This window comes from Oryctolagus cuniculus, chromosome 20 (genome assembly GCF_051225735.1).
Source record: "Oryctolagus cuniculus isolate XC-2025 breed Fujian yellow rabbit chromosome 20, ASM5122573v1, whole genome shotgun sequence".
In the NCBI taxonomy this organism is placed as follows: domain Eukaryota; kingdom Metazoa; phylum Chordata; class Mammalia; order Lagomorpha; family Leporidae; genus Oryctolagus; species Oryctolagus cuniculus.
In genome coordinates, this window is record NC_142886.1 from 19649516 (window position 1) to 19663467 (window position 13952).

General features: G+C 44.7%; 1 protein-coding gene across 3 annotated transcripts in view; it reads left to right on the forward strand.

Moving 5' to 3' along the window:
• The window catches only part of SLC39A9 (solute carrier family 39 member 9), a 48734-nt gene that overhangs the window by 12162 nt on the left and 22620 nt on the right, over positions 1–13952 (forward strand). For all 3 annotated transcript variants that reach the window (XM_002721664.6, XM_051826318.3, XM_017337702.4), the window contains exon 2: positions 9158–9266. In XM_002721664.6, the coding sequence (XP_002721710.3) occupies positions 9158–9266 (109 nt within the window). The remainder of the gene's footprint in view (positions 1–9157; positions 9267–13952) is intronic.

Here is a 13952-nt window from a genome sequence, read left to right on the forward strand (position 1 = left end):
ACCCAGCTCCCTGCTAATGTGCCTAGAAAAGCAGCAGATGATGGCCCAAGTGCTCCATGTGGGAGGTCCAGATGGAGTTCCAGGCGCTTGACTTCTGCCTGGCCCAGCTCCGGCCATTGGGACCATTTGTGGAGCGAACCTGCAGATGAAAGATTTCTCTCTCTCTCTGTTTCTCCCTCTCTGTCAGTAACTCTGCCTTTCAAATAAATAAAATACATCTTAAAAAAAAAAGAGTATTGCTTCCATAAGTGGTCACCTTGAAAAGGCTGTTGATGCTTATCAAGCTGATGAAGGTTTTGTAGGACAATCTTGATATTGCTCTGCTGACGATTGAAAAAAGAACTGAACAAGATTTTTAACTCCTTGGGGAAAAATCGGTATTGTTAAAGATGTTTTCATTAATGAGACAAATGGCAGTCTAATGGCACATTTACTGTGATGGAGTCCTATTAGGTACCATATTAAAAATATATTTGTGTACTCTTGAGCCAAGTTACAAATTCTGAATCAATCATTGAAAATTCTAACATTTAAGAATATAGTTACAGTTGTAAGAAATATGTTAGGGCTATTTTCCAGCAAAAGTATTTCTCAGCAAAAGAGAAATGTCACTGTATTCTTATATTTGTTTACTTTTATCAAGATGGTGAAGTATCAGGTACCAAGTCCCCAGTATGCTGCATGGTGCTAGGTTGTTTTCTTTTTTGTTTGTTATTTGAGAGAGACAGAGAGAGAGTTCCCATCCACTGGTTCACTCTCCAAATACCCACACCAGCCATAAGCTGGACCAGGCCAAAGCTGGAAGCTGGGTAGTCAGTCCAGATATCCCATGGTGGGGGGGGGGGCAGGTGCCCAGCTACTTGAGACATCACCTGCTGCCTCCAAGTGTCTACAGTAGTAGGAAGTTGGAATCAGGAGCAGAGCCATGACTCAATCCAGGCACTCCGATATGCAACCTGGGCATGGAATGTAGGCATTTTGTTTTGTTTTAAGAATTTTTCTTTTAATTTGAAAAGCAGAGGCAGAGAGAGACAGAAATTTTCCATCCGCTGGTTCACTCCCCAAATGGCTGCAGTAGCCGGAGCTGGGCCAATCTGAAGTCAGGAGCCGGGAGTTTCTTCAGGTTCTCCACGCAAGTACAGGGGCCCAAGGACTTGGGTCATTTTCCACTGCTTTCCCAGGCACATTAGCAGAGAGCTAGGTTGGAAGTGGAGCAGTTGGGACTCCAACTGGCAAAGACTTAACCTACTGGCCCCAAGGAATGTAGGCGTCTTAACCCCCAGGCCAAATGCCTGCCTCCTAGTGCCAGGTATTTAATTCATTCTTTGATTAAATATTTAGGGAGAAGCTGCTATGTGCTATAAACTGAGACTTCAGTAGTAAATTAAAAACAGAAGTCCTTGCCTTGACAGAACTTACAGCTTTGGGGGAAAAGGGCTACAAAGACCAAAAAACTTCATAGTGTTCCATAGAAGTTTAGCTTCCTTTCTTAAATTAATGTGCTTTACTTACTTTCAAACTGAACTGAAAGTATAATACAGTAATTATACCTCACTGCCTGTCTTCCAAGGAATTATTGTAAAACTAGGTAATTCACACAAGTTTACCTTGCTCGTCCTTCCTTCGGACTCTCAAATTCTGGGGCAGGCATCGTGGCACAGCAGGCTAAGCTGCTGCTTGGGACATCTGCATCTCATGTCAGAGTGCCAGCTCGAGTCCTGAGACCTGACTCCTCCTCTTCCCATCCAGCTTCATGCTGATGGGCCTGGGAAGGCAGTGGGAGATGGACCAATCACTTGGGTTCCTACCACCCATGTGGGAGACCCAGATGGAATTCCAGGCTCCGGGCTTTAGACTGGACCAGCCATGGCTGTTGTGGTCATTTGGGAAGCAAACCAGAGGATGGAAGATTTTTCTGGCACTCCATCTGTCAAATAAATAAATAAATAAATCTTGGGGCCAGTGTTGTGACGTATTGGTTAAGCTGCCCCTGCAGCAACTGGTATCCCATGTAGTTGCTGATTTGTGTCCTGGCTGCTCTACTTCTGATCCTGCTCCTTGCTAATGGCCTGGGAAAAGCAGCGGAAAATGGCCCAAGTGCTTGGGCCCCTGTCACACACATGAGAGAGCTGGAAGAATCTCTGGGCTTCTGGCTTTGGCCTGGCCCAGCGCTGGTTATCGCGACCATCTGGGGAGTGAACCAGCATATGGAAGATTCTCCGCCCCCCCCCCCCCAATTGCTCTCTCTCTGTAACTCTGACTTTCAAATAAATCTTTTTTTAAAATCTAAAAAATAATTCTTTGTTTCTAAATTCTGAAAGAATTATAATCTTGTGCATGGCTTTGGGTCAGGGCTTTCTAGGTTCACATTGCTACCATCCATGCTCCAGAGGCAGCTACTGTTCTGACTTCTTTTACCATAGATTACTTGGGACTGTTTTAAAACTTCATATAAAAGGACTCATACAGTATATCCTCATTTTGGGAAAGACTTGTTTCATTCAGACATCAGAAAAATATTTCTGAGATTCCCTGATGTCAGGTAGTACTGCTTTTGATTGCTGAGTAGTATTCCATTGTGTAAGTAGTCTACAGTTCTGTCAGTGGACCTCTGATCCAGGTTGTGGCTACTACTGATAAAGCATCTGTGGACATTCTTGTGCAAGTTTTTCTGTGGCTATGAGTTTTCATTTCTCTTGAGTAAAACTATGAAATGGAGTGCTGGTTTAATTTGTGAGAGGCTGCTAGTTTTCCAAAGTGGTTGTACCATTTGAGAGTTCTGCTTGCTCTGTGTCCTTGTCATAATTAGTGTCATCCGTCTTTAATTTTGACCATTTGAGTAGGGGTGAAAAGATACCTTGCATAGTTTTGATTTGCATTTTTCTGGTCACTGAATGATGTTGAGTGCCTTTTTATGGGCTTATTGGCCATTCATATATCTTTTGTAAATCATCTGTTCAGTGTTTTACCCATATCCTATTGTTCTGTTTGCCCCTTATTATTGAGTTGTGGAAGTTTTGTAGTTCAAACACAAGTCTTTTGTCAGTGTCTTAGGGTGGATTCCCTTGAAGATCCACTCTGAGATGTGCATGGGAGACCTTTCATTGGGAAATGCTCTTGGGAGTAACACCTATGAGAGAATTAGTAGGAGTAAGCATAGGGGAAAATTCAAATGTGATTCAGTTGCAGTAGAGACCTGCATTCACCCACAATGGGCTCTGAAACCGATACCCCTTCCAGCATCCCGAATGAAGGCTGAAGCAGTGGGCTTCACACTTCCCTTCACACGGCCCCAGTGGTCTAGTTACCGGATGTGGACTGCCCTGCAGGGGAGGATCTAGCTTCAGGGTGGTCATTTGTCTTTGGCCCAAGGTCAGCACCACAGAGTGTCTCGGCTGTGAGCCATGGGTAGGCAACACGCCCAGCAGCCAGGGAAACAGATGTCTCCAAGCTGAAGGAGGTTGAAGTGGACATTGTTAACCCCAGCATTCCCCATAGATATGTGTGTTGTGAATATTTTCTCCCACTCTTGTTTGTACCATGTCGTTTTCTTAGTGGTTCAACAAATGTTTTAAGGTGTTGTTTTTTTTTAAAGATTTATTTATTTATTTGAAAGTCAGAGTTACACAGAGAAAGAGAAGGAAAAGCAGAGAGAGAAAGATCCTCCATCCTCCGGTTCACTCCCTAATTGGCTGCAATGGCTGGAACTCTGCCGATCCAAAGCCAGGAGCCAGGAGCCAGCAGCCTTCTCTGGGTCCCCTACATGGGTGCAGGGGCCCAAGGACTCAAGCCATCCTCCTCTGCTTTCCCAGGCCACAGCAGAGAGGTGGATCGGAAGTAGAGCAGCTGGGTCTTGAACTGGTGCCCATACAGGATGCTGGCACTGCAGGCAACAGCTCTACCCACTACGCCACAGCGCCTGTTTTAAGTTTTGTTGTTAAACTTTTTTCTTTTATAGTTTAGGTTTTTTGAATCCTTGCTGTTAGTGAAATGGCTCAGGCTTATCTATGGCACGATCTACACCCTGACACCATCCTAGGCTGTAGCCCCTGCCGCCATTGCTGGAAGCCAGGTGGCCACAGGGCCCAACTACCAATGTCAAGCTCCACCCCCATCCTAATGGTATTTGCTGCTCCTACTACCCTGCCCGCCCCCCAGCAAAGTTTTTAAAGCACCTGCTCCTGAACACATGTTTTTCTCTCTCTCTCTTTCCTTCTCCTGAACTCTGTCTCTGTGTCTGTTTCTCTCACGCTCTCCATCTCCCTCTTTTCCTGCTTCACCCCTTCCTTCCAGTCTGTCGGGTTTCCCCCAATAAACTCTTTCCCTTACTCCAGTGTTTGGTGTGTTTTGTGGCGGCCTTACACTTGCCAAGAAGTCTTTGCCAATCCCAAGATTACAGATACCCTACATTTTCTTTGAGAAGCTTTTGAATTTTAGGTTTTATGTTTAGGTGCATAACCTATCAAAATTAATTTTTGTGTGTGATGTGAGCTACCCCCAAATAATTTTTAAGAGCCATCAGCTCATTCACAGGTACATCCATATCATAATTTCTTATCTTCTGTTAATTTCCAAAGCAAAAGCCTCTTTGATTTTTCTTTCCAAGAGTAGAGCATGAGTGAAATACCAATAGGACAGGGTCAGTGTTTGGTGCAGCGATTAAGACGCTGCTTGGGATGCTCAGATCCCATACCAGAGTGCCTGGGTTCTGGGGCTGTGCACTGTGATGTAGTAGGTAAAAGCCACCGCTTTTGATGCCAACACCTCATATGGGTGCTGGTTCATATCCTGGCTGCTCCTCTTCCAATCCAGCTCTCTGCTTATGGCCTGGGAAAACAGTGAAAGATGGCCCAGGTGCTTGGGCCCCTGCACCCACGTGGTAGACCTGGAAGAAGCTCCTGGCTCCTGGCTTCAGATCGGCCCAGCTCTGGTCATGTGGCCATTTGGGGAGTGAACTAGTGGATGGAAGACCTCTATCTCTGTCTCTCCTTCCCTCTGTCTGTAGCTCGCCTCTCAAATAAAAAAAATAAATCTTTGAAAAAGAAAAGGGTCCAGCGCCATGGCGCAGTAGGTTAATCCTCTGCCTGTGGCGCCAGCATCCTATATAGGTGCTGGTTCTAGTCCTGGCTGCTCCTCTTCCAATCCAGCTCTGTGTTGTGGCCTGGGAAAAGCAGTAGAAGATGACCTAAGTGCTTGGGCCCCTGCACCCCCATGGGAGACCAGGAAGAAGCACCTGGCTCCTGGCTTCAGATCGGCGCAGCTCCAACCGTTGGAACCATTTGGGGAGTGAACCAACAGAAGGAAGACCTTTCTCTCTGCATCTCCCTCTCATTGTCTCTAACTGTACTTCTCAAATAAATAAACTTTAAAAAAAAAAAGAATAACTTAAAAAAGTGAGAGTGCCTAGGTTTAAGTCTTGGCTCCACTTACCATTCTCGCTTCTAGTTAATACTCACCCTGGGAAGCAACAGGTGATTGTTCAAGTACTTGGGTCCCTACCACCCATGACCTGAATTTAGTTTGTAGCTCCTGGCTTTGGTCTGGCCAAGCCTTGACTGTTGTGGACATTTGCGGCATAAACCGGCAGGTAGAAGATCTCTATCTCTCTGTCTCTCAAATAAAATATAGTTAAATGAAAATGTTTGGTGCCAGCATTGTAGTGTAACCAGTAAAAGCTACCACTTTTTTTTTTTTTTGACATGTAGAGTTACATTGAGAGAGAGAGACAGAGAGAGAGGTCTTGCAGGTGCAGGAGCCCAAACACTTGGGCCATCCTCCTCTACCCTCCCAGGCCACAGCAGAGAGCTGGACTGGAAGAGGAGCAACCGGGACTAGAACCCGGTGCCCATATGGGATGCTGGCACTGCAGGCTGAGAATTAACCAAGTGAGCCACGGCACCAGCCTAAAGCTACCACTTTTGATACCGACATCCCATATGGGCACTGGTTAGTGTCCCAGCTGTTCCATTTCCTATCCAGCTCCCTGCTCATGGCCTGGAAAAGCAGCAGAGGATGGCCCAAGACCCACACAGGAGACCTGAAAGAAACTCCTGGCTCCTGGCTTTGGCTTTGGCTTTGGCTTTGGCTTGGCCCAAAACTGGCCATTGTGACCATCTGGGGAGTGAACCAGAGGATGGAAGATCTCTCCCTGTCTCTCTCCATCCTTTTTTCTTTGTAACTCTGACTTTCACATAAATAAATAGATCTTTTTTCTTTTTTTAAGATGTATTTATCTATTATTTGAAAGACAGAGGCAGAGAGAGGTCTTCTGTCCGCTGGTTCACTCCCCAAATTGCCACAAAGGCCATAGCAGGGTGGATCGGAAGCTGGGAGCCTGGAGCTTCTTCTGGGTCTCCCACTTGGGTGCAGGGGCCCAAAGACTTGGGCCATCTTCTGCTGCTTTCCCAGGCACATTAGCAGGGAGCTGGATTGGAAGTGGAGCTGCTGGGACTCGAACCAGTGCCTGTTTTGGATGCCTGCACTGCAGGCAGCAGCTTTACCATCTATGCCACAGCGCCAGCCCCATAAATAAATCTTTATAAAAAAATGTTGACAGTTTTCTTCCTCAACAGTTTGTTCAGTAGTTTGAATTGTCAAGTTATGAAACAAGTCCCTGAAAGGAAATAGTATACTCAGTTCAGTTCAGTTGTGTCCTGGATTTTGTCTGTTCTTAGGAGTGGTACTTTATGTCCACAAATTTTAAAAGTTTATTTATTTGAGAGAGAGAGGGAAAGACAGAGAGAAAGGCATCCATGAATTTTTAAGACTTTTATGAATTGTTCAGAGAGCCTTAGGAAAAGACTAACTACCATGTCACCTTCTGCCAGAATAGAGCTGTCTTTCATGTTGTGTTCCCCCTAATCTGATGGTTTATCTCAAATGAATGCTGTGAGTGGCGGTGTTCAGGGAGTGTTTGGTAACTTGGAAAAGACAAATGGCTCAGTATTGAAAGATGAAATAGGAACAATGGTTGTTTGGTGCCATTTTTCCAGAAGGCTTAAATTTTGTCCTCTGTTGCCCCCTATCTGTCCGCAAGAAGATAGAAATACTTTGATTTCGCAGAAGAAAACTTGAGGTACTGAGTTGTTAATGGATGGGGTCATGACTCAGTTCTGTCTCCCTAGACCCTGGGTGCACTCAGGATACGCTGAGTTCATGCATAGCTAATGGCTGGCCACTGTGCTGGGCACCCTGGGACTCCTCCCTTGCTCTGAAGCAAACGTTAGTCCGTGCTGACATTACCGATGTAGTTCTCCCTTTTTCAGTAGAGGTACAGTGAGATATGGCTTCCTTCCTCCCCAACCCCCAGATGAAGAGGGCATGATGTTGCAGCCAGCCTTTCAGCTGTTTGTCTTTTTCCCCACAGAGACAGAATTCGTTGAAGTTAGTTAGCCCCAGGCTTCGCAGCTGGGAGTTCAGTAATGTATCAGAGGTAATAGAACCACTGTTACTCTTGCTAACCTCAAAAAAGAAACCAAAATAGGAAGATGAAGTATATGATCTACCGTTAAATTATTGAAACATTTCCATAATCAACATATATAACTACCTCCCTGTAGTTTTTTATATTTTTATTAAAGGTTTATTTTGTTTATTTGAAAAACAGAGTTAGAGAGAGAGGTCAGTGGCCAGAGCTGCGCCAATCTGAAATCAGGAGCTTCCTCCGGGTCTCCCACGTGGGTGCAGGGGCCCAAGGAGTTGGCCCATCTTCTACTGCTTTCCCAGGCCACAGCAGAGAGCTGGATCGGAAGAGGAGCAGCCAGGACTAGAACTGGCGCTCATATTGGATGTCAGCTCTTCAGTCCAGGGCTTTAACCCACTGCGCCACAGAGGCGGCCCCTCTGTAGTTTTTAAGATAATTTTTCATTCTTGTTTGATCCCAGAATGCCATTCTAGGGTACACTACTGTTTCAAGATACTTTGAAACCTGATGTCCATATTTTGTGTAACAGGAGACATTCTCTCAAAGAAACTCGGGTAAAAAGAAAACAATTGAGATTAAGTTGGATTAAAGCCAAAGAACAATTTTATTATTATCATTTACATTTTTTTCATTATATGAGAAATATGAAATACATATTCATTGTAGGTAAATATTTTGTAAATTATAAACTATAATTACATATGTTGTAAACTATAATGAATTCTGTTAATTTTTAATGTATACCTGTTCTACTTTGTATATATTCTTATTTTTATAAATATGAGATTATCAATATATTGTCTGACATAAGCTCTTTCCTCATAGCCGTGTATTATGGTTTTCTATGGCCATGAGTGGTTTTACATCATCCTGTTAATGACCGAGTGTTGTAGTGCTGTGATGAAGTATTAGATGGGTAGTTTATTTAACCGATCTGTTTTGTTAGACATTTAGGTTATTTTCAGGTTTGCACTTGTGATAAGTACAGTGGTTGTCTTTCACAATTCTTTTTTTTTTTTTTTTTTTTTTTGACAGGCAGAGTTAGACAGTGAGAGAGAGAGACAGAGAAAGAAAGGTCTTCCTTTGCCGTTGGTTCACCCTCCAATGGCCGCCACGGCCAGCGCGCTGCAGCCGGCGCACCGCGCTGATCCGATGGCAGGAGCCAGGTGCTTATCCTGGTCTCCCATGGGGTGCAGGGCCCAAGGACTTGGGCCATCCTCCACTGCACTCCCTGGCCACAGCAGAGAGCTGGCCTGGAAGAGGGGCAACCGGGACAGAATCTGGCGCCCCAACTGGGACTAGAAGCCGGTGTGCCGGCGTCGCTAGGCGGAGGATTAGCCTAGTGAGCCGCGGCGCCGGCCCACAACTCTTTCTTAGAATGATTTCTAAAAGCAAAATTTGTGAGTCGAAGAATCCACATTTTTGAGGCATTAAATCTGTATTGCCAGATTGTGGTCCAGATAGGTTGAAGCAATTCACATTCCTGCCAGACGAGTTTCTCCCCATCAGGGATAGATGTTTTCTCACATCATTGCCAACTGGTCAATTAAAAGATGGTATCTCCTTATTTACATTGGCATTAATTATTAATGAAGCTGACCGTTTTTCATATTCACTGGCTAGTGTGGATGGTGGTCCCACACATGAGCAGCTCAGTCTTGATGACAGATATTTCAGCAACTTTGTCCCATTCATTGATCAGTCTTTTTAGTAATTCCCTTTATTTCTTTCCAGGAGCGACTGAAGTTGGTGACTGTTTTGGGTGCCGGCCTTCTCTGTGGAACTGCCCTGGCGGTCATCGTGCCGGAAGGGGTCCATGCACTGTATGAAGACGTCCTTGAGGGTAAGAAAGCAGGCTTACCTGAGATATGCATTTGACTTGGAGGGTTGGCAGGATAAGCTTAGAGGTTGCTTTTCGGAACAGTTCCTATCTTCCATGGAATTCTACCTTGAGAAGAGTTCTTAAGAGAAATCTTTTCATGTATTTGCCATTAGATATACCTTTAGCAGTTTGTGAATTGAATGCCCCAATTCATGAAGAACACTTTAATGTTTATTTGCAGGAAAGAGTGATTATAGTCACTTTTGGTATGTAAGTTCTTTTTAAAATTCCCACTCAAAAACTTCCTAAATCCCACATGATTGTGGTTGTATTTTTAGTGTTCTTAATAAAATGTGTGGCCGGCGCCGCGGCTCAATAGGCTAATCCTCCGCCTAGCGACGCTGGCACCCCAGGTTCTAGTCCTGGTTGGGGCGCCGGATTCTGTCCCGGTTGCCCCTCTTCCAGGCCAGCTCTCTGCTGTGGCCAGGGAGTGCAGTGGAGGATGGCCCAAGTGCTTGGGCCCTGCACCCCATGGGAGACCAGAAGAAGCACCTGGCTCCTGCCATCGGATCAGCACGGTGTGCCGGCCGCAGCGCGCTGGCCATGGCGGCCATTGGAGGGTGAACCAACGGGAAAGGAAGACCTTTCTCTCTGTCTCTCTCTCTCACTGTCTAACTCTGCCTGTCAAAAAAAATAAATAAATAAAATAAAAAAAATGTGTAACTATAAACATTTGGATTCAAGGACCCTTTATAGTAAATTTTGTAATTTCATAGGGACCCATGCAGTAAAGGACTAAAACATTCAAAGAGATGTCTCCTGACCTTAATAACAACAAGCTGGCCGGCGCCGCGGCTCACTAGGCTAATCCTCCGCCTTGCGGCGCAGGCGCACCGGGTTCTAGTCCCGGTTGCCCCCCTTCCAAGCCAGCTCTCTGCTGTGGCCCTGGAGTGCAGTGGAGAATGTCCCAAGTGCTTGGGCCCTGCAACCCATGGGAGACCAGGATAAGTACCTGGCTCCTGCCATCGGATCAGCGCGGTGCGCCGGCTGCAGCACGCTGGCCGCAGCGGCCATTAGAGGGTGAACCAACGGCAAAAAGGAAGACCTTTCTCTCTGTCTCTCTCTCTCTCTGTCCACTCTGCCTGTCAAAATAAATAAATAAATAACAACAAGCATAGAGAATAGTGTATTGGTGTGAGAATAGATACTCAGTCGTCAGCTCACCATCTGAGTAATGTGGTCCTTCATGCCAGCTTGAAAACATGCTTGAGCCACATGTGTGACTCGGCATATTAGCTTTTCCTCACTGTAGTGAATCACCTGAGAGAAACTACTGATAAAGAGATTTATTTAACTCACAGTTTTGGAGGTTCAGAGTACAGGCATCATGGTGCAGGCTTTGCCTCTGCAAGATATCCAGGGCTGGTGGAGAATGGCTAGGGGTGGAGCATACAGAGAGCAAGGATCACATGGCAAGCCAAGAAGCAGAGAAAGACAGTTTGGGGCCAAAGTTAGGTTTTTTATGACAACCCTCCAATGAGAACTCCTCTCAGAAGGCATACCCCCAGTGACCTAGGGACCTCCCACTAGACCTCACCTCCCAAAGCTTCTACCACCTTCCAATAGCTACACCTTGGGAACCAGGCCTTTAACACATGGGCTTTTGGGGGACATTCAACATCCAAACCAAAGAACTCAGCAAAATCAGATTATTACATGTGATGAAACTTTAGTTATCTGAAGGATACAATCCACAACGGGGCTGAATTCACAACTGGCAGTGAGCCAAATTCTAAAATGTCAAGTATACTGGACGTTAAGAATAGTATTGAGGTAGGCACTGTCCACATCTCTTACTAGATACAAAAAATAAATATTTCCCAGCTCTTGTTAGAACAAAAGAACTGTGCTTTATCCAGAATGTTTATTTTTTTTTAAGATTTATTTATTTTTTATTTGAAAGTCAGAGTTACATAGAGAGTGAAGGAGAGGCAGAGAGAGAGAGAGAGAGAGAGAGGTCTTCCATCCAATGGTTCACTCCCCAATTGGCAGCAGTGGCCAGAACGGTGCTGATCCGGAGCCAGGAGGCAGGAGCTTCTTCCGGGTCTCCCATGTGGGTGCAGGGGCCCAAGGACTTGGGCCATCTTCTACTGCTTTCCCAGGCCATAGCAGAGAGCTGGATTGGAAGTGGAGCAGCTGGGTCTCGAACCGGTGCCCATATAGAATGCGGGTGCTTCGGTCCAGGGTGTTAAACCACTGTTCCACAGCGCCGGCCCCCAGAATGTTTTTATTCTTAAGCCTCAGGTGTGAACATGGGTGTGGTGGTGTTTGGCGGCCAGGGAGTGGTGGTACAGGTTCCATATGACAGTTGTAGGAGTCTGCAAAACAACACAGGGGCTGTAGACTGAGCAGCTTTAGAGGGAAACAGCAATGAATCAGAAGACCCAGAGACTCCTCCTCTCTTCTCTTTTCTTTATTGTAAGTCAAACTGACTTATCCAAACTTCAGGGAGTTTGTTTACATGTCACTGTAACCTGTGATTTCTCTTTTTCTGGACCTTATAATTATGATAATTAGCAGGTGTTTAGTCAGAGCTCGGTATACCATGTTCACTAAGTACTATGATGCTTTTAATAAGCATTAAATATGATTTATGTGAAAAGGAACCTCTCACATACTTTCATAATTATAGCTCTGAAATCATTAGATGATTATCATTTTTCATCTGAAAAAATTGTCTTTCTGTAGAAACAGGTTTTAAGAATTTTTGTATTGACTAATGTAGTGCTTGTTTTGGTGGAGCTAAAATTTGAGACCATCATAATGCCTTGGACTATTGGAATTTGTGTGTTTGGAAAGGCAGACTACTGGGTCAAAGACCTAAATATGAATGTGACATATTCATAACTGTTTGGATAATTGTCAAAACTATAGAAATAGTTCATTGTGGGGCCCGGCATTGTGGCATGGTAAAGCTGCCGCCTATGATGCCAGCATCCCATGTGGGCACTGGTTCAAGTCCCAGCTGCTCCATTTCCAATCCAGCTCCCTCCTAATGTCCCTGGGAAAGCAGTGAAAGATGGCCCAAGTGCCTGGGCCCCTGTACCCAAGTGGGAGGCCTCGATGAAGCTCTTGGCTCATAAGTCCTGGCTTCAAACTGGCCTAGCCCTGGCTGTTGTGGCCATTTGGGAAGTGAACCAGCAGGTGGAGGGTCTCTCTCTCTCTGTCTCTGTCTCTGTCTCCCACTCTCTCTCTGTAACTCTGCCTTTCAAATAAGTAAACCTTTAATTAAAAGTAATTTAATGTGGATTCTTTCACAAATTTTTACTGTTTCTCTACAAGTGCCGCATGTCGGATTTCTTTTAAGTACAATTATCTATGGATTCTTCTGTTATTTTACTATATGTTTAATTAAAAGGGGGCCCTAGTTATAGCAACTGGCAAGAAAAAGATAAAAGGCTTCCAAATCAAATAGGATGAAGTAAAATTGTCTGTGTTAGTAGAAGAGATGATCTTATAAACTCTAAGGACTCCATCAAACAACTGTTAGGACAAATAAACAAATTCAATAAAGTTGCAGGATACAAAATCAACATATATACAAAAATCATTTTTGTTTCTATGTACTGACAGTGAACTGACAAATTAAAAAAAGCAATCCATTTATAATAGCATCAAAATAATAAAATGCTTAGGCATAAATTTAACCAACTAGGTGAAAGATTTATATACTGAAAACTGTATATATGAATGAAAGAAATTGAAGAAGGCACAGATAAGATACCCAATATTCATGAATTGAAAGAATTAATATTTTTTAAAGATTTATTTTATTTACTTAAAAGATAGAGTTACAGAGAGAGGTAGAGAGAGAGAGAGAGATCTTCCATCCACTTGTTTATTACCCAGATGGCCGCAATGACCAGAGCTATGCCAATCCGAAGCCAGGAGCCAGGAGCTTCTTCTAGGTCTCCCATGTGGGTGCTGGGGCCCAAGGACTTGGGCCATCTTCTACTGCTTTCCCAGGCCACAGCAGAGAGCTGGATTGGAAGAGGAACAGCTGGGACTAGAACTGGCGCCCATATGGGATGCCAGTGCTTCAGGCCAGGGCTTTAACCCGCTGCGCCACGGCACCGGCCTCTGAAAGAATTAATATTAAGATATTTATGCCATCCAAAGCAGTTTAAAAATTCAGCACAATCCCTATCAAAATTCCAATGGTATTTTTCACAGAATAGGAAAAAAATCATAAAATTCTTAAGTAGCCACAAAAGACCATGTAAGCCAATGCAGTTTTGAATAAGAACAAAATCGGAGACATTGAAGCTATTGTAATCAAAGCAGCATAGTAGGCTGGCGCCGCAGCTCACTAGGCTAATCCTCCGCCTGCGGCGCCAGCACCCTGGGTTCTAGTCCCAGTCGGGGCGCTGGATTCTGTCCCAGTTGCTCCTCTTCCAGTCCAGCTCTCTGCTGTGGCCCGGGTAGGCAGTGGAGGACTAGTACAGAAGAGCATTTGACAAAATCAAGATTCCATTCATGAAAACATTCTCAGCAAACTAGAAAAGAAACTTTTTAGTTTGAGAAAATATGAAAACCCTGCAGATTTCACTGGGAACAGAGCAAGGCTATCTCCTCTCAGCCTCTTACACTTAACATTGTATTTCACATCCTAACCAGATTCTAGCCTGCAATAAGGCCAAATAAGGA